At 35.1% G+C, this 25597-nt stretch overlaps 1 protein-coding gene across 2 annotated transcripts in view; it reads right to left on the reverse strand.

Annotated features, from left to right (window-relative positions):
- LOC148954324 (E3 ubiquitin-protein ligase RNF10) overlaps positions 1–25597 on the reverse strand; it is a 205488-nt gene that overhangs the window by 22566 nt on the left and 157325 nt on the right. For both annotated transcript variants that reach the window (XM_089086248.1, XM_089086249.1), the window contains 7 exons: positions 21562–21761; positions 18617–18707; positions 12978–13162; positions 9553–9727; positions 7287–7534; positions 3124–3308; positions 752–1003 (listed from right to left, as the gene is read on the reverse strand). In XM_089086248.1, the coding sequence (XP_088942374.1) occupies positions 752–1003; positions 3124–3308; positions 7287–7534; positions 9553–9727; positions 12978–13162; positions 18617–18707; positions 21562–21761 (1336 nt within the window). The remainder of the gene's footprint in view (positions 1–751; positions 1004–3123; positions 3309–7286; positions 7535–9552; positions 9728–12977; positions 13163–18616; positions 18708–21561; positions 21762–25597) is intronic.

The following is a 25597-nucleotide window of genomic DNA, read 5'->3' on the forward strand; positions in this document are numbered from 1 at the left end:
TTCCCCCTCTTTTACAGGCCAATGAACCTTTGGGGGATTAGCACTGTGTATTCACTGTATGATCAAATAATTGTGAATAGATCTTATCTACCAATCATTCGTCTTGGACTATCCGTCTTGGCTTTTCTCTGTCTACAATTAGCCATGTCTTGATGCAACCTATGCAACCTACTGCAAAATACTTGATAACTTCGATTCATTACAATTTAATGAATCACAAAATTTAAGAATTTGAAGAATAAAAAAACAACTTGAAAATCTGTTCATTTAGAAATGTATACGACTTTAAGAGTTTTATCGCCCTGAATATAATTTTTAAACTTGTTTTAAATATTAATTCATTCATTGATTAACAACGCTTCTAGACTACATATAGAGGTCAAATTTTAAATATTTCTACAAATCTAAATGTTTCCGGGGGTGTTAGTTAACAATTACTATGCTTATAATTAAAATAAAAAAAAAAACACACAGAACGTATTAGAATGTGATTACCAAGACCAAAGAAGGAAAAATACAATTTATAAAAAAGAAAGCGAGTATTCATAAACATAATAACGCTTTATATTCTAGTAGATGATGAACAAACTTTTATTTCTCGTCTTATGTTATTTATAACACCAGTTATTACATAATGTTTTATTTCTTAATTAGCGGCCTGTTTTTAATTACTGTTTTAGACTCAAAATGTGAATTTGGCCGGGTCAGGACTTGTATAAAAAAAAAAAAAAAAAAAAAAAAGGTTACTCACCTCTAAAACGATGAAACGTTGCCTTGCTGATGACAGGGTCACCTAGGTCTATTTCAATTACTTCAAATATAGTAGTCACTGGTAGATGGCGTAAATACCGCAACCGATTCTTCAACTCGTGGGTCATGGTCATTGTATCTCGTTCTATTATCTTTCCACTAAGAATACGTGGAGCTTTTTCCAGACTGCCGTATTCATGTATCAGCATTTGTGCATTGACACTATGAAGGTAAATATTCTGTCCGTCCACAGCTTAAAAAAAAGAAGTAATTACGTAACTGTTGGCAACAAAAGAATAACAATTACGCTAAACAATAAAAACAGCCAAAACAAATAGCAATTAAAAGAATATCAATAGCAATAGGTGCATCAGAAAAGAGGGGGCCGTCACTAATTGCCTTCGTTTTACAACTGTAACGTTGTGGTGTTCACCCCTCAAAAAGATATTCTCGATTTACTCGAGTCTTCGACCATTGCAGTTCGGGTTGCAAACCCTCAGTCGTTTCGCTCACTGCGGTCGGTATGGTAGCCTGGGCCTATGACCCAGACGGCCAGCATGACTCTGGCAGATCGAAACTGTCATTTCTTACTTTTTGGTCGAAGTTTTGACGATAGATTAGTAATAAGAATAAAAGACTAAATTCTGTGTCCCTTTTTTGTAACTTTGAATTAGGGCCAGACAGTAATTTTGGCAGCTACAGGCACCCGTCATGCTCGGGCCCTTGCCCCGAATATAACGAGAATCATGACACATCACTTTCACCAAATTGTTTTTTCATTGAGTTCGGGTAGGGGGAGGGGGGGGCTAGTCTGTTACCATTCTACGATATTATTCTACAGTCAATTACAGTCTATCCTACAACAATTTCACGTTTCTGTCTTGATTAGTTCAGCAATTTTTTAGTATAAATCCAAGAGCTCAAAAAGAAGGATTGACACACACACATAAACTCGATTTTACATATTAAAATAAAAAAAAAACTTATTCTAGTAAAAAGTCTGCTTCAAGGCCTTCAATTATAACTAAAAAAAGGAAACTAAAACACAATGCTATCTAGGATTTCTACAAGATCCTACTACTAGCTATAAAAAATCAATAAAAATACCATTTTACTTTTGATTTACATTAGGCTGAAAATAAAAGACCCTATGTTGTTAAAATCGAGCAAGGACCATTATTTTTTGCATCTTCATCAATTTACGCTGCTTACTCTTTTTTTTTGCTTTTACATTTAAATGTTAGTGTGCGTTTAACTTAACCCCCGTTCAACTCAAGACCCTGTTTACACGTTCAACTCAGCCCCTGTTTATCTCAACCCTCGTTTAACTCAACCGCATCTTAATCAACTCTCACTCACGTCAATCCCTATTCAATTCAACCCATGCAACTCAGCCCCAATCGATCCAGTTTAACCTGTCTCAGAGGTTGAGTTGAATGGGGGTTGAACTGCATGGGGGTTGAGTTGCATTAGGAATGAGTTAAATGAGTGTTGAATTGCATAGTGGTTGAGTTGAAAAAGGCTTGAGTTAAACGAGGATTAAGTTACACGGAAACTTAGCATAGATTTGAATTTCCCTAGTTTTGGTGGGTAAAGCTGCACTGTCAGTGGCACTACGGTTTAAACTGTTTAAACGCTTTATTACAGAACAAAATTCTCTTGTTTAAGCAGATTTCCTTTGAAATCGAAATCGGGAATAAGAGTCTGATAAGTCATGTGCAGTAGCAGGATACTGAGCAAATGTACGTCTCCATTCGACAGTTTCTGCCAGATGAAGTCCACTGTTATCTGTCATAACCTCACCACCAACTCTTCCTAGGATACCAACATTCGGCTAACTAACCATTATAGGCCTACTACGGAATTAGGCTACGGAACATGGCACCAAAATCCTTTCAATCTTACTTAGCTCTACTTGTTCTCAAAACTGGGCTAGCCTTTTGAAGCTCAAAAAGAGAAGTTTTAAATCCAAAACATTGACTCAAGTTAAAATATATATGCATTTATGTCTTCCTCTTGAATGGATCACCAATTCACACTGCCATTCGGCAGAACATTTAGGCTAAAATTTACTGGATCCAAAGGCACGTTTCTACTTGGCGGATTCAACCAATATGCCAGCATACCGATCCTGCAACGCTTGTAGTCTCCAATTTGCAAGCTGCCAATGTGGACTGGTCTCCGTGGAAATCGCATTTGCAAATTGGTGGTGCGGATTCGAAGACTCTACGAAATGGAAACGCGCATTAACCTAATAAAAAGTTTTTACTTTGGAGCAGGGCCATCCCCGAAATCCTGACTTTTCTCCAGCCCTACATCCTTTATATCCACAAAAATTCAATAGATTAAGAAAGAGTAAAACTTAACAATTACCCTGATAGAAATAATGGACGTCTCTTTTCGAAGTTGTAGATATTCCAGGTTCGTTTAACTTAGGGATTTCTGTTTCATGAAATTCAAGATCTTCAGGTCCAATGCTGGAAACTGTACCAGTCCCACTGATTTCATCTTTACTCAAATCCCCTGACGGGTCACTACTGACACTAGTATAACGCATCCTAAAAAATAGAAAAATAATTATTTAACACAAAAAAAAAACTATCAATACATCAACCAAGACACAAGGAAAAAAAACCGATAAGTCTAAAGTCACTAAAATGTTCAATACTGAATAGCATACGTTTCTGTTTTAAAAATTTTTGCTAGGAACCAGAAGATCCGCTGAATAGCCGAATGCTTGTCTCCTATCTTTATTTTTAAAGGCCATTTCAGTAAATATTTATTTCCAGGAAAATAAGAAATTGGATTTTCGAAAGATAAAACGTAGCAAGAAAGCGAAAAATTCGGCGATTTTTTATATTTTCTACCTTCCCAGTTTGTTTTTCTATCAACAATAGATAAAAAAAATAAATGTAAATACATTCTAAGACCACAATGGCTATACATGACGTATGAAAACAAAAGCGGAAAGAAAATAATAAATGAAAAATAAAATAAAAAGGTTCGGAAAACGAGGATTTTGTCAGCCAGAGGCAAAATTATGAAGACGAAGAACAAGCAAATATTTCGAAAAGGACCACCAGGTCTGAAAACCCAGACCTCCTCAGAGGAGAAATTGTAAAGAGTATTCTTGATTATAGCCATCATTGTCGCTTTCAACCACAGTAGACAGAATATAGCAGTATGATCATTTTCTATCTCTCCCATTATAAAAACCCGGACAGGGGTGCGAGTGGAAAGAAACAGGCTAAACAAGCTAAGGCAGAAAGAAGTGGGAGGAGCTTTTTGTTCACGATGACCAGAAATGATCTGCGTTAAGCTTACTGGTATATTCAGAAACAGGCTAAACAAGCTAAGGCAGAAAGAAGTGGGAGGAGCTTTTTGTTCACGATGACCAGAAATGATCTGCGATAAGCTTACTGTCTATAAACTGTGCTTTCAACTCAATCAAAGGAAGAAATTAAAATCCTCCGAAACTTGAAAAGAAATTAAAACACAGTAATTACAAAAGCGGACAAAGGAAACACAGTTGTAATTATGAATTCTGCAGATCATGAAACGAAAATAAACACCCTTTTAATGGATAAAAATACTTCAATGAAATAAAAACTGATTCCACAGACAAGTACACACAGCAGTTGAGAAAAGAATTAGAAAGTTCAAAAGACAATAGACTAACTACCCCGCAAATGTACAGAAAAGTCTACCCCAAAGGTTGTTCAGCCCCACAGTTTTATGGTCTGCCTAAAATTCATAAGAAAGATATCCCGTTACGTCCTATTGTAGCATGTTATATTCTCCAGCTACAGGTGTAGGAAAGTTCTTAGCCACTATTTTTAAGCCTCTTTTAAGTACACAGAAATCTTATATAAAAAATTCCATAGACCTTGTTGACAAGTTAAAAAATCAAAGTACAACAGAAAAAACTATCTTATTTAGTTTTGATGCAGTTTCTATGTACACTTCATGCTATGTCCATAAATGTGAGCAGGCCTTACAAAGAAAATTAGAGGAAAATTCTGCTTGGTCAGATTACAAAACTTTGGAAATTAGCGCAATAATGACGCTTGTTCGTCTTCGCAACAAGTTCTCTTTGTATTTTAAGTTCAGAGAAAAAGTTTTCCTTCAAATCATGGGCCTATCCATGGGCACTGTTTTGTCTCCTTATTTGGCAAGTTTCTACATGGATTTCATAGAACAATCTTCTTTGAATAGTTTCTACTTAAAACACTAGATTCGTTTCGTTGATGATATCCTCTCTGTTTAGGAACACGGACAAGATACTCTAATAAATCTTTTTGGCACATTTGAACTCTTTGATTCGAATTTCCAATTCACAATGGAGCTGGAAGATTCAGTAAGCTGCCTTTTTTGGATGCTTTAATTATAAAAAATATTCCTAGCCTTGGATTTTCTATATATAGAAAGCCGACCCATAACGATCGGTAATTACATTTCTCGTCAAATCACCCTCCTTCTGTGAAGAGGGGTAATAATCTCTCTAGTCGAAAGAGTTCTAAAAATCTGCTCACTTAAGCATGTAAATTCTGAATTAAATTACGTGAAAGATATTCTATTCTGCAATGGCTACCCAATAAACCTTATAGAAAATATCATAGACAGACGATTAAAAAGATAAAACAAGAAAATAAGGAGCCCATCCCCCTTGATTCAGTTATTCCGGCAATTGAGAACAAAACTTTCACAGCTTTACCATACATCTCCAAATTTAGCGACAAACTTGGAAAAATTAAAAAAAAACATCTCTCTGTTTCTTTCAAAGCTGAAGAAAATGTTGAACATTTTTTCAACTCAGGAAAAGATAAAACGGACCCTATACTGGGTAGTGGCGTCTACAGTCCCGTGTTTATGTGGGAAATTTTACATAGGTAAAACCCATCAACAACTTGGCGAAAGTTTGCATGAACACAAAAATTTCAATGGATAAGTCCCTGAAATTCGAAAATAAAAATGACAACTTCGATTCCGCCTTGGCCCTGCATATCTTTGAAAATCCTACACGTTTGGTACTGTTTGAGGAGGCAACTTTAATATCAACTGTAAATGGCCTACCACAATCTTTTAAAGAGGTAATTGAGATCAAAAATATATATAAACAGAAATTTGGCTATAACTAAAGACACCGGAGATTTTTTTTTAAAGCTCAATTTATAACAACTTAATTTCAAAATACTCAATCAATATGTTCGCCCAGTCTAACTTAAGACAACCGGTCTACATACATAATGAATATCGAAATTTCAGAATGGCGAAGTCTATTGCCAGGCAACGGATTCTTATTCAATCCAATTGGTGATTGTTTCTTTCATTTATTTCTGGCTGGTTGTTTTTTATTCAGTGTATTCTGCTCTGGTTAGATTCACTTCAGAAGGTTATATTATTTTTTTTATTTTTTTTTTTTAGCACTGAAGACGACTTGGTGGAGGTCCTTTTCGAAATATTTGCTTGTTCTTCGTCTTCATATTTTGCCACTGGCTCACAAAATCCTCGTTTTCTAACCTATTTGATTTTATTGTTTCATTTATTATATCCTTTACTCTCTTGTATTCTTACGAAAAAATAAATGTGCTTTAAACTTTAGTTTATTTAAAAAAAAGAGCCACCAAAGCGTGCCGAGAGATACCAAAAATCTTAAAATACCATGTATATCAATTAACACTATTTTAAGCAATGTTCAAGCGTCCTTTCTTCAGCGATGGCAAAAAATCTGCTAATAAATTAGTGTATTGGAACAGAAAAAATAAATTTCATAATCATTAATATAGGAAATTTAGATAAGATATAATTGTTTTTACTGATAATATTTAATTGTTAAATTAACTACTATTGGATAATAAATTATTATATTAATAATAAGAATATATCATTAATTATTATTAATATTAATGATATTATTAACATAATAATAAATAGTTTTAATAACTGTTTATTAGTGATAATAACTGTTTTCTGGAAAGCACCTATTCTTTTAGTCAGCCTATTTAGTTAAGGCTAATTTCTATTAAACTAATTAAGTCAAATTAATCGGTATATTTTATGTTACTATGTAATTGAGGAGGAGTATTTTCGTTCAATTTCAGTATTAAGTCTATGTAATTTGGTTAATTAAACTAATCGGATTAAAAATAAAAATAAATAGTAAAAACAAACAGTATAAATAGTAACAATTAATAGTAATAATAATTATATGCCACTCACGATTAATCAAACCCATCTCATGTTTCTTAATGTAATTTTTCAACATTAGGGTTTCTAGTTTATATAGAGCAATTCATTAGTGCTTAGTGTATGTAGGCAACAAATGCAGCCGTTTTACCCTAAGGTCACACATTTACGTTTTAAAAAAATGCACTTTTTTGTTAAATGCACCAAAATTCCTTCAACAAGCATCACAATTTTCTGTATTATTGACACATTTCAAAAGTATTGGAAAACGACTGTTCAGCCAACAAAGGCACCGACAAAGCGGTGACAAACAAAGGTAAACGTGGTCAATGAAATCGCTCTCAACACACCTGTCATTCAGTTCATCTAGTTCTTGTTCTTCAGCAAGGAGACGGTCATCAAGCTCGAGTTTACCGATATCTTGTAGGGAAATTTCTGCTGAGGGGTCAACATCCTCATAGGACGATGCTTGTTGATTCTCCCGGTCCCTTAACAAGGTAAGCGCTTCAAGTATAAAACAGGCTTCAGGCTCGTCCTTTTCGCATTCATATTTGGTCTCCAATTCTATTTTTTCACGACGTAATATAAACTCAGCGACCTTTAAAGAAAAATGATTTAGAAACATAATGATTATAATATAGTAGTAATAAGTTAAAATAAGCTGATCATGGACATATATAGACACGACACAAGTATTTATAGGCACGACAGAAAACAAACATATCCCAAGGGTCGACAACATTTTTTGGCTGAGAGTAAAATCAGTAAAAATCAAAATATTAAAGGGGCATTGAGGTGGGAAATATTTTTATTTTAAAACAGTCTTTTAGTAAATAAGATAAATTTTATTAAGAAAATAATCAAAGTACTGTTTTAGTAAGTCGTTTTAAGACAAGCATCTGAATTTTCCAAAGTTACATGTTCCGAAGTTAAAAAATAGATTCTTTGTATTTGGTATTCAAGAGTCTCGTTAAGTTGGAATTCAACCTAAATTTTTAAATACTTTTTAAATCAAAAATAACACAATTATCTTATATGTGGAGATGATTTTCAACAAGGAGAAATGTTCGCGGAGGGGGGGGGGGGGGGGAGGGGGTTATCAACTATTTCAAATTTGAAAATACGATCGTTATTGACACGCATGGGTATTTTCAACCTGTAGACATTTTCGAGGAGGGATATTTTCCACGAGAGTTTTTCGAGAAGAGAAATTTTCCATGGTGGAAATTTCCGCTGGGGAAACTGGAGGGGCGGTCCTGGATTTTCCTTCTTTAATTGATAGTGAGATTTGTTAGTTACTAAGATTTGTAAGATAAATAGCAAGTTAGTAAGATAAACACTAATCTCCTTTCTTCTCTCATAAAAAAAAACTGAATTTGTATTATTTCCTTCACTTCTTCATTAATATATTTTACTAATCTGGATGATTTCTCTTTTTTGCAGTCATCTGCAGTATACTTTTAGAATTGTCTTGAGTTTCGCTTTATTTTCTTCTTCCGTTTTTATTTACCGTGATGAAACTTTTTAAATCACTGAGTCCGATAAAATACAGAGAAGAAAATTCCAAAGTAGTATAGTCAAGAACTTTGCCTTGTCTTTTTGTCAGACCGTAACTGCAAGGCAAAACTGCATTTTGTTAAACCACCCATAACCACCTACTCTAAAGGTATTACATTCACCCTTCATGACGGATCCGCCTTTATGTCTTTGAATGAGAAATTGCGAAGTAGAGTCCATCTAGCGGTAACAATTAATGCTTTTTCAAGCAATTTTACATTATTTTTTACAGAAAATTCAAAGCAATTTTAAAAATCCGGCACGGCGAATAAATAGATCTGAAGCTAATGAACAATATGGTATAAAAATCTTGTCATTTCGGTTGAAATAGTAGCTTCAGCTTAGTCGCAAAATTCCATATTAAAAAAAAAATATTTTTCTTTAAAAAAAAAACGTAAGCAAATTTAAAAAAAGTAATGCGGTGAATTTATAAAGTTAAATCTCAGCTATCGAATAATACCAAAATTTTTACCTTTCGTCGAAACTTGAAGACGGTTCGCGATCTATTTAAAATCGGCCAAAAACATGCATGGTAAGCATAAGCCTTAAGACTTTTATATCACTTATATGTTTATGATGGGGCCTGAGTAATAAAACATTGAGGGCGTCCTAAGAAAGATCAATTAAAGATATGTGCGTATTTCCAGGAAAAGATTCTTATAGAAAGAAATCCTTAAGACCTATCTAAGGTTTTGCTTTGTATTACTACCACAAAAAAGTCAGTAACGAGGAGGCCAAGACCACAGGAGGCCAACATAGCTGCACACCCTTCTCCTCCGCTCCGATCTACTCAAATTTTCACTATCCATCCTCTTATATCAAGTTCCAATTTCATTTATATTGTTTTTTATCCCCTCTTCCGTCCCCAATCGGGAACGACTTGATGTTCGTTTGACCAATTTTTCCGTTCTTTTCGATTGACTTGAATTTCGTTGAGATGGATGGCCAAAAATCACCTTGCAATTTTATGCCAATAAAAAGAGGGAAGTTTTTGAGTCACATCATTTTTTACAAGCATACCCTCTGTTTTACTTTGATATTAGTAAAAACAAAGATTACCTCTTGAGGAGTTGCGAGAACAAGTTTTTGGCCTCTTTCATTGTTCATTTGACCCAGTTCTTCTGCAGGGGGTTGGCTTACGAAATGAGGCATTAGTGAATCTTTTTCTCGACACATAAGCCTGAACTCGATCTGTTCTCCAATTTTATATTGACACTGAGGAATTGAGATGACACTAGAATAATAATATAAAATCAGATTAAAATATATATATATATATATATATATATATATATATATATATATATATATATATATATATATATATATATATATATAGGCAAATTTTTTATTTCAACCATAAGATGAAGAAGATACAGAACTCAAAAACTTATAAATAGAAAATTGTTTTTGTTCCGAAACGATACAAAAATCGTCCGAATTTGAAACAGGAAGAAAACCAGAGTAGCGAAAAAAAGTCTATAAACACTAAAAACAATGTACACTATAAACAACGACAGTTTGCGTACCAAAGTGATTTTATACTCCAAAGAACAGTCCTTTGTCTGTTTCTCTCTTAAGACAATATTATTGAGCAATTGTTCAGTTCAAATTAACACGCCGTATGAAAGCCTAAGGTAGTTAAGAGACGGGGAAGCAGAAATAGTGGCAAATCTAACTTAGTTTTTCGATTCTGGAGGCTAAAAACGACCAAAAAAACAATAAATTCAGCTTTCGAAGAGGAAGTTCATAGCCACACCAAGCAAACCGGAAAAAAAGTTGTCTAAAGTAAAAATTTTTTAGAGAAACGGCACTAGACTCTGATCTCCGGGTCATGGCCCTATATGAGGTGCAATAGGGGGGGGAGGATTGGAAGCTAGCAATTCAGGGGTTCCACACACCCTTCCTATTTATTTTCCCCACAGTTCTCCAGGTACTCAATTAGAGCGTACAGAGTCACGCCACTGACCCCAATCGTACATCAAATAATCAGCAACACCAGAAATTGAACGGTACCCTGAAGGACATGGGATTGTCGTAAGTTCAGGCTGTAAACAGGAGTCTGTAGTGACTTTAAACCGTTAAAACAGGATAATATTATTCTTGTATTTTTTCAAAATTTGCTCAATTAAAAATGTCCGAAAGCCTCTGATTGACAAGTTCCCAGAGGTATTATAAGACTCATTTATAATAGTTTTTACACAGATCGATTAGTAGAAAGCGGTCAGAACAATAACATTTGGCGAATGGGTTAAAAGGGATATATGGATATCCATGAATCAGCATTTCTCTCAACGAGAAGATTTTCATTCTTTACTTTCAATTAAATAAAAAAAAAACAAGTTTTCGCAACTGAAAGTAAGGAGCAACATTAAAACTTAAAACGAACAGGAACTATTACGTATATGAGGGGGTTCGCCCCATCGTCAATACTTTGCTCTTTACGCAAAAGTTCAAATTTTGTTCAAATTCTTTAAAAATCACCCCTGAATCACAAAGGTCGTTTAATTAGAATAAATAGCTCTTTTTTTAAAAGTACTAAAAACACTTTAGCATAAAGAGCGAGGTATTGACGAGGGGACGAACCCCCTCATATACGTAATAATTTCTGTTCGTTTTAAGTTTTAATGTTACTCCTTACTTTCAGTTGGAAAAAAATAGTTTTTTTTATTTAATTTCTGATCATTTTTTTAAATAATGCTGGAAAATCCGGCACCCCCTTTATGGAAAATTCTCTTCCCTCATGGAAATACTCCCACGTAACACCCTCTTAAAAAGAGCATATGAACTTTTAATTTCCGTTCAAATGAGCCCTCTCGCGACATTCTAGGACCACTTGGTCGATACGATCACCCCTGAGAAAAAAACAAATAAACACGCATCTGTGATCATCCGAAAACACAAAATTCCACAATTTTGCAGATAGGAACTTGACCTATCTGCAAAGCTCTACAGTAGAGCCCCTGGAACCTCTACAGTAGGGTTCTTACGCTGAATCTGACGGTGTGATTTTCATTAAGATTCTATGACTTTTAGGGGGGGAGGGGGGGGGGTCCCCCTTTTTTTCAAAAATAAAGCAAATTTTCTAAGGCTTATAACTTTTGACGGGTAAAAATAAACTTGATGAAAATTGCATATTTAAAATCAACATAAAAATCTTATTCTTTTGATTTATCTATTGATATCAAAATTCCATTTTTTAGAGCTTCGGTTACTATTGAGTCGGGTCGTCCTTACTTACAGTTCGTTACCACGAACTATTTGATAGAAAAAAAATATATGAGCGTCATATCCGTTTATTACTTGACACAGAATACGAACTCAGCAGCAGCAACACACTGCAGGGCTCGGACTTTGATTCCGGTGATCAGATTATTAGAAAGCGTCATTAAACTCATCCAAACAAGAAGAAGACATCGGTTTATTGAATTTGATTTATCCTTGGTCTCCAGTGCATTAATCCGGGAAACAAATGTTAAAATAAGCTTTTCAATATAAAGCAGTTGGATAAAGGTTGTACTTTTGCTCAGTTAGCTCCCTCCCCCTTATTGCACATATCATTTGTGACTGACCTTGGCTTGTTTTGGATTTACTTTCCAGTAAGCTCTTCAGTTACTGAAGAGTTTTTGGCGCTTGATTTCTGGTGTCGCTAGTAATAAAGGAAAATTTACCAATAATTTGAACAAGAAGTGCCCAGAAATTCGAGAAAATTTAGAGATTCCTAGGACTTCATTGTGTACGTTCCTTATTTATACTCAACAACTAATTTTGTGGATCACCAGGTCCCCCTTAGCTAAAAAAAAAAGGGGGGAAGCAAAAGTTACATAACATAAATCAATTAACCTTTCGATTCTGAAACAAACAATCATAAGTGGTCTAATTCTTTATGACTCTACTATAATTATAACGGTTTAGAGTTAGCTATTTAGATTAATTCTTAAAAAATTATTTTTAATTAATTTTAATAATTTCAATTCAAAATTAATTAACTTAACTAATTCATTTATATAAATTATATTTCAGTTAATAAACAAGTTATATTAATTCAACTAATTAATTATATTTATTTAATATTAATCTTAAATTAATTGGAAAATAAATAATTTTACGAATTTGTACTCCTGCGCAAATTACTTTGCCAAGCTTCCTGCAAATAGGGTCTTCTTCTTGATCTTACAGCACGGCCAGACGTTTTCTACCTCACTTGACATTTGAACTTCAGATGTAATGTGGAAGTTTAGAGTCGGAGCCTGTTACCAAGAAAGTTTTTCACAAAAGAAATTAACTTTAATTTATATATAGAGAATATCCCTAATCATTTATAAGAAGAAAGTAAGCAATCAAAGGGGTTACACACGAGTGATGACTTGCTATCTCCGATGTGTCTAGCCAGGCACGATTTTACCAAAATCTAGCCGATTGTACCATCCTTCCACTCAAACTACATGATGAACCAGTAGGTAAAGTTCCAATATTAAAATTACCTTTTCAAATCCTTTCTGTAAATGGGGTCAGCACAAACAGGACAGCCTCGCCACGCTCGATCACTTAGGGCTAAGTAGTGCAAAACACAGGGCCAGCAGTAAATATGTCCACAGCGGGTCATTTTGGCAGCAATTGGCGGATGCAAACAGATTGGGCAGCTACCAACTTCTGGTCCCCGAAGACGCTATAATTAAATTAAACTTTTAAGCTAAATTAAATTATTCTTATTCCCAAAAGAAAGGGCGTATCTGAAATTTTTTGTATGTTAAATCTATTGTTTATATCTGTAGAGTACGTTCACTATATAAGAGGCAGGGAAATTGGCCCTGGATTTAATGTTATGGATTATATACTAGACATCATTTTTGTATCAACTAGAGCGCTGCCAATATCTGACTTCCCGAATACGCAATAATCACAGTACCCATTAAACTGAATTAAAATTAATTAAATTTAGAATATATTTAAATAATGAAAATGAAATTAATCTCTATTAATTAAAATCGAAATTAAATGAAGTAATTTTAATTTAGATACAATTAAAATGATTTATCATCGTGCTAAAAAAACAGCCACATCTGCCTTATTCGAGAAAAAACGTCAGAGAGTAATAAAGATGCCTCGGAGAAGGGAAAAAAGATTCTAGTACCTTTAGCTCAGGGAGTACCAAGGTTAAGGTTCTGTAGTAGATACTATTCATGATTTTTGCAGCAATTGAAGTATTTTTGCAAATCGAACAGCTACTATCACCTGGCTCCTAAAGAAGCTAGAATTGTAGAGTACCTTTAGATTATAATGACTCATCTTTCCATACAAAAGGAAGAGTATATAGACTTTTTTTAAAGAAAAGTTACGAAGTCAAAAAGATTCATGTGGCAGATATTTATATCCTCTTTGGATTTGGAGACGCATATTCAATACATAAAAGGCAGTGGAATGAGCCCTAGTTCAAGAGAAAAAAGGTTTCAGTGCCTTCGTCCAAAAAAATCTAGCTTAAGGCTGTTAGGTTAAAAACCTAACTTGGTATACACTACATACCAAAATCAAATTAAAAAATAAGTTTTTTAGTCTACTGAAAGTAAGAAGCAACATCAAAACTTAAAACCAAGAAAAATTATTTCGTACAAGACAAGGCTGTCCCTTCCTAATACCTTGCTCATTACGCTACAGCCTTGCAGTTCTTTAAAAATATTATTTGAAAAAAACTACGTTTTCTAAAGAGTTAAAGAGGCTGAGTTACAAGGTCGAACCTTAAAACGTACAGGGATTAGGAGGCACAGTTGGGGGGCTGCCGCCCCCAAACCCCCGCTTTCGCAGCCTTTAAATAAAAAAGTTTTTTAACTGAAAGTAAGGAGCGACATTAAATCTTAAAACGAACAGAAATTATTCCGTATATGAAAGAGGCTGTGCCCTCCTCAACGCCTCGCTCTTTACGCTAAAGTTTGACTTTCTCACAACTCTTTTTTTAAACAATAAAAACTTTAGCGTAAAGAGCGAGGCGTTGAGGAGGGCACAGCCTCTTTCATATACGGAATAATTTCTGTTCGTTTTAAGATTTAATGTCGCTCCTTACTTTCAGTTTAAAAAAACTTTTTTTTTATTTAAAGGCTGCGAAAGCGGAGGTTTGGGGGGCGGCAGCCCCCAAACTATGCCTCCTAATCCCTGTATGTTTTAAAGTTTAACCTTGTAGCTCAGCCTCTTTAACTCTTTGGAAGACGTAGTTTTTTTTTCAAATAATTTCTGCACGTTTTTGTACAGTTTATTAGTTATTATTACTTGACTAACTGTTAGCTGATCGTGTCAGGAGTTAAAGTTGGGGGGCTGCCGCCCCCAAACCCCCGCTCTTGAACATTCTTGTGTTAAGGCTTTTAATTCCTGAATACTCAAATCACGTCGTACAGGGTGCCTCCTAATCCCTGTACGTTTTAAGGTTCGAACTTGTGACTCAGCCTCTTTAACAGCCCCCCAACTGTGCCTCCTAATCCCTGTACGTTTTAAGGGTTGACCTTGTAACTCAGCCTCTTTAACTCTTTAGAAAACGTAGTCTTTTTCAAATAATACACATAAACAGGTTAGACATGCTTTGTTATGAAAATTGACGCGCAGATATTTTCATAAAAAAGCATGTCTAACCTGTTTATGTGTATTATTTGAAAAAAACTAAGGTTTTTCGTAAATGTAAATTCGGGGGATAATTTTTTGGGTCTGAAAATATCAAAAGGCCCTAACAGGTCGAATTCTGCTTCGAATGAGTCCTCATTCAACCGGATCCGGTGCCAACTGTGGCCTGTAGGCGTGGCTAAAAAAAAAGAAAGAACTGATGATGAATTTTAAGTGGCTAGATTTGGTTTTTTGACAACAGGGACGGAGGGTTCGGATTGAGCTGAAATTTTGAGGATAAGCTCCCGGGCCCTAGAAAAGCTCAACCTCTAAATTTCAGCCCAATCGGACAACGTTAAAGGGGGGCTGTGGTGGGAGGGTCGAAACTTCCGGCCCAGTTTACCCCATGAAGATAAAGTCGGAGGAGGATGAAATTTTGCAAGTTTCTTAGTTTGAGCTTGGGCTACAAAATGCGATTACCGCCGTCTCTCTGCGACCTCTAGGACCTGAAATCGCTTAACATTGTGGTGGGTCGCCTCTTTATAGAGGCACAAGTGTGCCTCCTTGACTTCTCATTCAAATTCAACTGCTTTTGTGTTTCGGGAGTCGTTCTTAAAGAATTGGGACAAAAGTCAAATTTTATCGTAAAGAGTGAGGGATGAGGAAGGAACAGCCCCCTTCATATACGGAATAATTTCTGTTCATTATCAGTTTTAATGTTGCTTCTTACTTTCAGTTGGAAAAACTTGTGTTTTAATCCAATTTCTGGCCGTTTTTCAAATCATGCGAATACCATCCCCCTCCCCCCGTGTAGAATTTCCTTGGACAATTCCCCTCGTAAAATTTCCTCCCCACGGAAAACAATACCAGTGGACCTCACCCCACAGAAGCTCCCCCCCCCCTCCCAAAAATTGCCCCTTTCGATTGGAAATTGAAAGGGCTAGTGCCCTTTTTATTAGTCAAAAGTGATTGAAGGACAACTAGCCCCCCCCCCCCCACGCCCATCAATTCTCAAACATATTTAATCAAAATTTTGAGATAGCCATTTTGTTCAGTGTAGTTGAAAGGTCTGGAAATTATGTATTTGACAACCCCCATACCTTCTCAAGACCAGAACATAATTTGCACTTTACTGAAAGATAATGGTTGTTTAGGAAAAGTAATAAGTTTAGTATACACATACTGATATATAGAGATATTGATATATCCTTAATATCCTTAAAGTTTTAATAATTTTTTATTTATTAAAGTTAAAAAGTTTAAACTTTTTAAACGTATTTTGTTTATTTAGATCATACATTAAATCACCGAATCAAACTGAACTCAAGCAGAAATGAACATGCGTAGGGCTAACCACCCCCATGTCTTGCCCAGATCTGAAAGTAATTTGCATTCTACTGAATACACAACACATTTAATGTTTTTTCACTCTGTTTTTACTTGTTTAATATGCTTTTACTAGATACATTAAGGGGAAAGTCCTCCCCCTTGCACTCCAATTACAGCGCGAGTGTATGGTGCCCTTTTAACGAGTAACAAGAGACTGGAGGGCAAGCAGCCCTTCTCTCAAGCCCATTCATTTCCCAAACGCATCCAGTCAAAATCTTGAGACAGCCATTTTGTTTCAGCATAGTAGAACGGTCCAGCAACTATGTCTTTAGGAATATTAGGCATGTCAACCCCCCCAATTATGCGATAACCAACCCCCACAGAAATTTTAATATAGCCATTCTATTCAAAATAGTCTAAATCTCATATAACAAGGCTTTTAATGTTGAAAAAAACCCCCAGAGATTAGGGGGAAGGGCTGTAAGTTATGTCCAGGGGGTATTTAAGGTTTTTATGGAAGGGATGGTTGTTTAGCTTTAGAAGAGGCTCTGTCTTTTTCCCTCAAAAAGACTGTGTCAATATAAAACGAACAGAAATTAATTAAAAAAACTTTCAACAAAATAAGTTTTTCAAAAAAAGTAACGAACTTCGTTAAACCAAAAATGAAAAAAAATAAAATAAAAAAATCTACCAAGTATACAGCTACCACAAATCAGTATCAATAAATAAATGAAACCCAAAAACAAACAGAAATTAATATGAGTAGGGTTCTAAAACCCTATGCTTTCTAAAACCAGGAATATAATTTGTACTTTATTGAAAAATTCTTTTAAATGTTTTCATTTTTATAACTTTTTAAAAATCAAAAACTAATTAAGATATTAAGGAATAAATATCAGCATATGTACAATAAACTGACAATGCACTTTTTTTCAGTAAATTCATTTGAATTTTTTCAGTAAAGTACAAATTATATTCTGCGTTTTAGAAAGCATGGGGTTTAGAACCCTACTTATATTAATTTGTTTGACTCTTATTTATTTTAATTTCTGTTTGTTTTGGGTTTCATTTATTTATTGATAATGATTTGTGGTAGTTGTATCCTTGGTAGATTATTTGATTCTATTTTTGTTATTTTTGGTTTAATGGAGTTTTTTACTTTTTTTGAAAAACCTATTTCGTGGAAAAAGTTTTTTTGATTAATTACAATAAATAACCGAGTCAAACTCAAAACGAGCAAAAATTAACATGAGTATGGCTGATAACCCCTATGCCTTCTCAAGACCAGAACACAATGCAATCTACTGAAAAGAAAATACGCTTGAAATGTTTTCAACCTTTCTTACTTTCATAAATGATAAACTATCAAAACATTAACGAAGAAATGTCAGTTTAGGTCAATTTAACTGACAATCCACAGTCATTTGTTTGTTCGTTTTTTTTTTCAGTAAAGCGCAAATTGTGTTCTGGTCTTGAAAAGGCATAGCCCTACCTTTACTACGGTTATCAGCCCTACTCGTGTTAATTTTTGCTCGTTTTGAGTTTGATTCAGCTATTTATTGTAAATTCTGTTCGTTATGAGTTTCATTTATTTATTGATAGTGATTTCCGGTAATTTACACTTGGAAGATTATTTGACTTTATTTTTGCTCATTCTCGGCTTAATGGAGCTCTTTACTTTTCTTTGTAAAACATGTCTTGTGGAAAAAGTTTTTTTAAATTAATCTAAGAAAAAGTCTAAATAATATCATACTTATGGCAATGTGAATGGATCTGAAATCATTTCATACGGAAGGATTTGATTATCCTTTGTGTGCAAGTTAGAGCTGCTAGCTCGTCGCAAATATCACTGGTTTCAGAGAGAACAAACAGCTTAATATTTCTGATAAGTAACACTGCATAGTTAGTGGTCCTAGTAGTTTTAAGTTCCTCTGTTTGACAAGCTGGAGGGCTCTCGTTTCCTCCCTTATTAATTTATAAAACCTTTGATGAAAGCCCTTACAACTTAAATCTTTGTAACTTAAAACTTGCAACTTAATCTTTACATGATTCTTCACAACTTAATCTATACTACTTAAATCTTTGCTAAAAAGCTTTTAAAACTTAAATACAACTTAAATCTTACATCTTGAATCTTTGATGAAAGCCTTTACAACCTGTAATAGATTGGTAGGAATTAACAGCGCAGTAAGATATTTTTAAGGCTTACAATTTGTTCGATAAGAGTCCAATCTACAAGGAGGTCCGGGTCTGCCAAATAAACACTGTAGTCAGCCTCATGCTTCACAACAAACTGACAGCTAAAAAATAATTTATACAAATTAATTAATACACATTAGAATAATAAACATAAATTACAATTGATTTACAATTTACTAGACCCAAAATTATATAAATAATTAAATTAATAAAAATTCGCATAGGCAGAACATCAATAGAAATTAGGCTGTTCGAAAATGCTAACCACCAAAATGGACTTTTTGGAGCATGACACCTCCACTCCTTAATAAAGGATAAAAATCCTACAGAGGCATTGCTTGCGCACAGGGCGTGGAATCAGCGTTTCAGCTGCTGGGACAAGTGGCCTCCACCCTTTCCCCTCTACTAAAACCTTGAGTTGAAATTAATACTTTTGCAGCTACAAATGTACACCTCAGAGGGATTCCATATTCATGTATAATGGCTGTGAAATGATATTTTGTTTAGATAGACCTTCCCCCAAGGACATATCCAGGTTACCCTGAAGAAGGTGACCAAGGTGGAAATGTTGTACCTACAAAATGTAAGCGATTGACCGATGATAAACGAAAAGCTTTGTCTCTGGCGAAAGAATCTGGTTAACAAAAGAGATTCTGCCCAGCAAAACAGTGAGAACCAGAAAGAAATAAACGAGCGAATGAATCACCGCAGGACCATGCTGACGGATTAAATCGACTTCGTCAAGCTTATACTCAACTGCCAGCTAATCCAGAAGATTAATTATAGAACGATTTAATTATAATACTCAGCGACGCGAGTTAACAAAACATAGTGTTCCATTAATGAACTCGTTTTTATTCCAACTTTTTTGAAAGGTACCTTTTCTGTAAGGTTGTAACCATCCAATTCTTCAATTTGCTATCCCTCCAAAGATCGCAATCTGCTCAATGCAACATATACTTGACTTTTTGCGAAAAATTCTTTACCCAGATGTAGTTGCTTAATCGACTGTATATCCTTGTATTTTATTATGCACTGAGCATACCCAACAGAGTTAATAAAAGTCGTTTTCTCCCAATGGTTCCATAGTTAAATTAACTCAGTTACAATTTAGATATACTAGTTAACGAGGGAAGAGAGTAAACGAGTCCCATTCTTCAATTCGCAATCATGATTACTGCAATAGCTGCAACCTAGTAAAGAACAGACAACGGCTCTTAGTAACCAAAAATGAAAAAAAGCGCTTAAAAAAAGGTGCTATTTGGAGATGATTCAGGAATGATAACTATTATTATCTTGATTAATCTTAATAGTAAAATGTTATTTTGAAAATCAATTTACAGAAATTTCGAAAAATAGCTTGTCAAAATTTCGAAAAATAACCATCAAAATGGCGTCAGATCTAAACAAGAGATTATACCATTGGAATCGGTATTGCCGAAAACGATAAAGGAAGCTTAAGATCAAGGTATCAAAGGATCATGCTACAAAAAATAAGAGAGAAAAAAGTACACAAGCAGAGCAACTGAAGCATCTAATGCAAAAATACAGCACTAGGGCATCTTCACATACAAAATGTAGCATAGCACAGATATGTTTTGACAACTGTCCTGTAGTGGCGCAGCGGGTTTAACCTCAGCTTGGTAATATAGAACCCAGAGATCGAACATAGATGTAGCAATACACACTGAAGGGCCCGGAATTTAATTCTGGTGATGAGATTATGCCAAAGTGTCTCCATAAAAATTTAAATAAGAAGAATATGATAATAAGAAAAAGATAATAAGACGTTTTCAGAAGTTACTTCTCTGGGGTATGACGTTGTATTTGGCATACTGTTTTACCTCAATCCTCAAAATGTCGTAATATGCTGTGTTTCAGATTATTCCTTATGCTATGAATTACAAATGACATGCATGCAGTTGTTCAATTAATCAAATAAACCACATTATCAACAACACAAAAATAAAGACACAAAAAAAAATAAGAATACAGTCAAACAACTATAATAAAACGACAGGAAAAAAATATATTCAGAGGTCAAATTCATTGCGTATACTTAGTGGCGTCGTTAAGGGGAGGGGCAATTGACCCCCAATAATTTGGAGAAAAAATATTAAGTAACTCTAAGACTTTTGCTCGTTTTAAGTTTCTCCTTCTTTCTTTAGTTTGAGCAAATAATTTTTTTTTAATTAATCCATCCTCGTTTTGAATGAAAAAACTTGGGGGTCTCCATAAAGAAAAATTTCGGCGGGGGGGGGGAATTTTTCCGCCAAGTTTTTTCATTGGGAGAAACCCCATTTGGCTATCTTTTTTACTTTTTTTTTTTTAATAAAAAAAACCAAAGCACATGTTCTGGGTGCAATGAGTCACTTTATGATAGTCTTATAGATCAAATTTATAAGCAAATAATACAAATGTTTTCTTTTATATTTACAACACTGAAAAATAAAAACAGACTGAAACAACACTGAAACAACACTGAAACAAAATTTTTGATCACTGAGTTTTTGGGAATTATTATCATTACCGTATGTATTAAATATTCAGTTTATTTTCATTAGTTCTTTACAGTCATCTTGATTATTAATGCGATTTTATATTTATTTTTCGCTTATCCATAGCGACAAAAGCATAGTGTTCAAGAGACATATAGTTTTCAATAAACCCCAAATGAAACAACAAGTTTTAGACTTTTACGGTTAGGGAAGGAGGGAAAGGGCAGTAGCCTAACTCCTCTTTTAGTAATTTGTATTTGTTTTAGTTTTTATTTTATTTTCTGCTCGTTTGGGTTTCTCTTTTTTTAACAGTAATTTCTGGTCGTTTTGAGTTTGAATTATTATAGGAATTTATGTCTGCTAGTCCTAAATTTAATATGGCATTTTACTTTTCTTTGAAAAATTTCTTTTTCGGAAATTTCTTCAATTGATTTGTAAAAAAAAAAAAAAAACTAACTTGGCTTGCAGAAACTGGTCCTTGTTATATTTAGCAGGCTTTATGTAATGGTACGGTGCCTGGGATGGAAAACAATTCCTTCCACGAGATGGCATTTGATCCCCACGTGACTGGAACGTAAAATTGAGCAAGTGATTCAAACTCACTTTTCTTCCACGGGCCAAACTGAGCTCAAGCTCAACTTCGCGATCTTGTGCTACCTATAAGTTAAAAGAACGAGATAGCAATGGTGATTATTACTTAAAGAAAGATAAAGTACTTCTTCAAAAAAACTTAGATGTTGATTTAAGTAAGAGTTCAAAAACAGTGGAGGGTAACAGGGATAACTTGTACCCTGAAGAAAAAGAAGATAAATTCTACACACAAATTATTTGGAATAAGAGCATTTTGTCTCCAATGCACCAACAGATTAGTAAATAAAAAAAGGGTCTTCTTCTGCAATCTGGAAAATGAGACTTTTCAAGACTATAATGAAAGCACGAGGTAGTTCTGCTTTCATTATAGTTCCTTCTTATGGGTAATAGTAGTTTCTTTCTACTTTCTGGTGAATTTCTACGTAAAAACTTTTTTCATGTTTGTTTTTAGGCGGATTTTATAGTATAGAAAAATAGATTCTTTCATATTATATCAAACATTTCATTCATTAGATAAACAAATCTCAACTAAAAACGTCACACTAGGATCATATTAGGCTGTAGTTAGAACAGCCAATTACTTGTATATGATGAATAGGCGTATTTAAATTTTTAGAATACGTGTTTCTCTTCGAGACAAAGTGAAAACAGCAGTGTTTTAACAAAAATGTATAACAAAATACAGTCTTTAAACATACCCTTATTGAGAAAAATTCAAGTAATTATTCCTCTTTTCTCACAAGTTAAATTCTTTCTATAACCTCTGTTTTTACTATCATTCATATTTAGTAATAGTACAGTCAATCTAAGTTTTAACCTCAAACAAATTGCAAAACGTTTTGATTTTGGTACCATTTGAGCCAAATTTTTTTTTTTCTAGGACATATTAAATATCGGCCAGAATCAGACAAGACGAAATTGAGAGTTTCTCGTCTTTTGTACTAAAATGACTTTTTAAAAACAACTTAGTTTGCAAGTATAGAAAGTCGGTAATAGTTAGATCTGGTGTGCAGATCACGAATATTCACTTTGTTCATGCTTTGAATGCTCATATTCAGTAAGGCTCAGCTGTAGCTTGGATGATTCTCAGACCTTTGCCTCGTTTATAATCAGAAAGTACGTCGACGAAACGGGCTTTATTATTTTTGCATGAAAGAAATTCCTCTTTTTTGGTGGTCAGTCTCATTTTTGGGCTAAACAGTACTTCCTGTTCAGTGACACGGTTTGGCTTAAGATGAATCACATCTTTTGTCGAAGCAGATTTCGTAGCCATTAAAGACATAATGGCGTCTGGATAATTGGCCGAAGCATAGTCCCAATATCGGTCTAAGACCTCCGAATTTGTTTCTTCATTCGCCCAAGAATCCTGTGAAGCAAAGCACCCCCTCTAAGATGTAAGTTCAAGTCAGACTAAGCTTTTCCCCAATAGTATCAATTTATGAAAGTAGCTAGATAGCTTTTGCCAGCTCTGGTTTATTTGGCTTTCGAAACGTGCCAAAATCGTCAAAAAGCGACGCAGGATAGGAGCAAAGCTGATATTTCAACGAAGATTCCTTGTCCGTATTCAGTCTTTTGGATACAGTTAGAAGACGCTAAAGCAGCAATGAAGGATTTAAATAGTGGATTTCTCCTCCATTTTTTTCGCTTCGCCGTCATAAGGACTGCCTGATCCTTCTGTTTGAACAAATGCTCATTCAGAGATTCCCCTATTATTCCGTCCAGAATCTTCTTGACTTCCATTGCTTTGTCGGCACTCACGTTTTCTGCAGCAGTCATGCTAGTAGCAAGGGTTCGAAGCAATAGCGGATCACCCTCGAAAGGAGACGACTGCTCCACAAAGTCAATAACTATTTCCGTGTCTTTGCAGTTCCTCTGCTGTCTTGAAAGACCATATTCTCTGTGCTGATCCCTTGTGTGATACAAAACATCCGTCAGTTCTTGCATCAGAAAAGTTTACGTGAGCATATGCTAGACATCCCATTACCCACTGAAGTCCCTGTACTTCCGTCATTCATCTACCTCTAGTCAATCCGGTTGCCATTTTCAGACTTATAATCAGGTCTTGTTCTGTGACCAAATCTGTAGATCAACCGACCCAAAATCTGTCCCATCTTCTCACAACGCACAAGCCTTTTTCGAAAGCCTGGAAAAGTGCCGAGCTTGTATGTTCAAGTCTGTTCATCTGCTGCAGGTACAGCCTCGCCAACTTCTTGTAGTTGTTGTGACAAACTGCTGCGAGGCAAATGAGCATGTTGGAAAATGTTGGCAAACTAAGTTTCCTTTGACCTGTACGTTTGGATCTGAGGAAATGTCGAAGAATGGCAACCCTGACCACTTACTGGATGCACAGTTTTTCTGTTCGAGTCTCGTGACTTCGTACTGATTTAAGAGCCGACAGAGAAGCTTTGAATTTCATGAGACTTGAAAACTGGGAGACTTGTTCAGGAGAAGCTCGTCCATCCATTACTTTCTCATATAGGTCTTCAATTTCACTAAGCTCAACCGCATCCAATGCAATTCAATGCTGCGTCTACAATAGTATGGCTCGCAGTGCTCGAGAAATAGCCTTACCACTTAGAAGATGTGGAACCGTATCAGAGGCGTACATCAATTCGAAGAATTTTTCAGTCCAGATTCATCCAGCAAGATCCAATGGCACCGACAAAACTCATGAGGGTCTGGAATCCTCCTAGTCTAACCCCTACTTTTGCAACGTTACTTCCAGGTCCTTCTGGAGCAATACTTTTCATGAACTTCCAGCACAACGGCTGGTCAAAGGTTACGACCGGAGTAAATCTGGACTGTTCAGCCTGATGGGAAAGGATACAATTTACAATGTAGAAAGGATACAATTCTCGTCACTTGAAGGAAGATTGATCAATAGGAAAAAAGAAAATGTTGACTTTACCGGGATGTTCTCTGACTATGACCGATTGCATGGTTCCACTCCAACCTGGCCTAGGTTGCTTGAGATGCCATGGCGAAAACCAAAGAATATCGAAGTTTGAAATATTCTTTGAATCCTGAATGAAGAAGACCATGATACATTGTCAAAAGGACACAAATCGTTTGACTTTCTATGGACAATTCGAATTTTTCCAGCTGTGTTTATCTCCTCAGCAGTAACCTCCCACCTAAAGATACTTTTAAGGTTACTTTTGGCCCTAAGGTTACAACAGCAATGATATCCATGCCATGAAAGGTGTTTCTACCCTCGAGAGTACATATGTTGTGATCAACATTGTCTGCCACATGTTGAGCCAGACAGTCAGAAGTAATTCCTTGCAGTTTGATTTTGTAATGACACTTTATGTCACACGCATAAGGGGGGGGGGGGAGGCGGGGGGGGCGGCACAGGGATGGTCACCGACTTTTTAAAAGTTCAAGTTAGATTTTTCTTCTTTTTTTAAGTCGTTATTTTAGAAGAAAAGATGGAAAAAAGTCAATTTCGCCTCGACCGATTTTTGTAAGCTCTAGAGAATTTTTTTCCAGTTAGAATGAAACCAAAATCAAAACTTTTCCAATTTATTTGAGGGAATCCCTAAAATTAATTTAGATTGACTGTATTATAAGGTGGTAAAGTGGAGGCATAATTAACAAAAATAGCACAGTTTTCAAACAGTAAATTTACGAGATGTAATTTTTTTACCTTAAATTACCTTAAATCGCAATGTCCAGGGAAATAAGGATTAAATCCTTTAGAAACGCTGGTTAGTGATGACGATGGTTGGACGGTTCAACGGCATCCAACTCGGATCACCACGGCTTCGATGACCATTCTCCATCAACGGCTCTTTTACAGGCACCAGTACTGGGGGTAGTGACCGCTTCTTTGGTGAGAAAATTCCACAAACTCAATATTCTATTAGAGAAGAAGTTATTGCGTAGTCTAGTTGCAGCTC

This window comes from Artemia sp. Qi Xiang Cuo, chromosome 3 (genome assembly GCF_049724085.1).
Source record: "Artemia sp. Qi Xiang Cuo chromosome 3, ASM4972408v1, whole genome shotgun sequence".
Lineage (NCBI taxonomy): Eukaryota > Metazoa > Arthropoda > Branchiopoda > Anostraca > Artemiidae > Artemia > Artemia sp. Qi Xiang Cuo.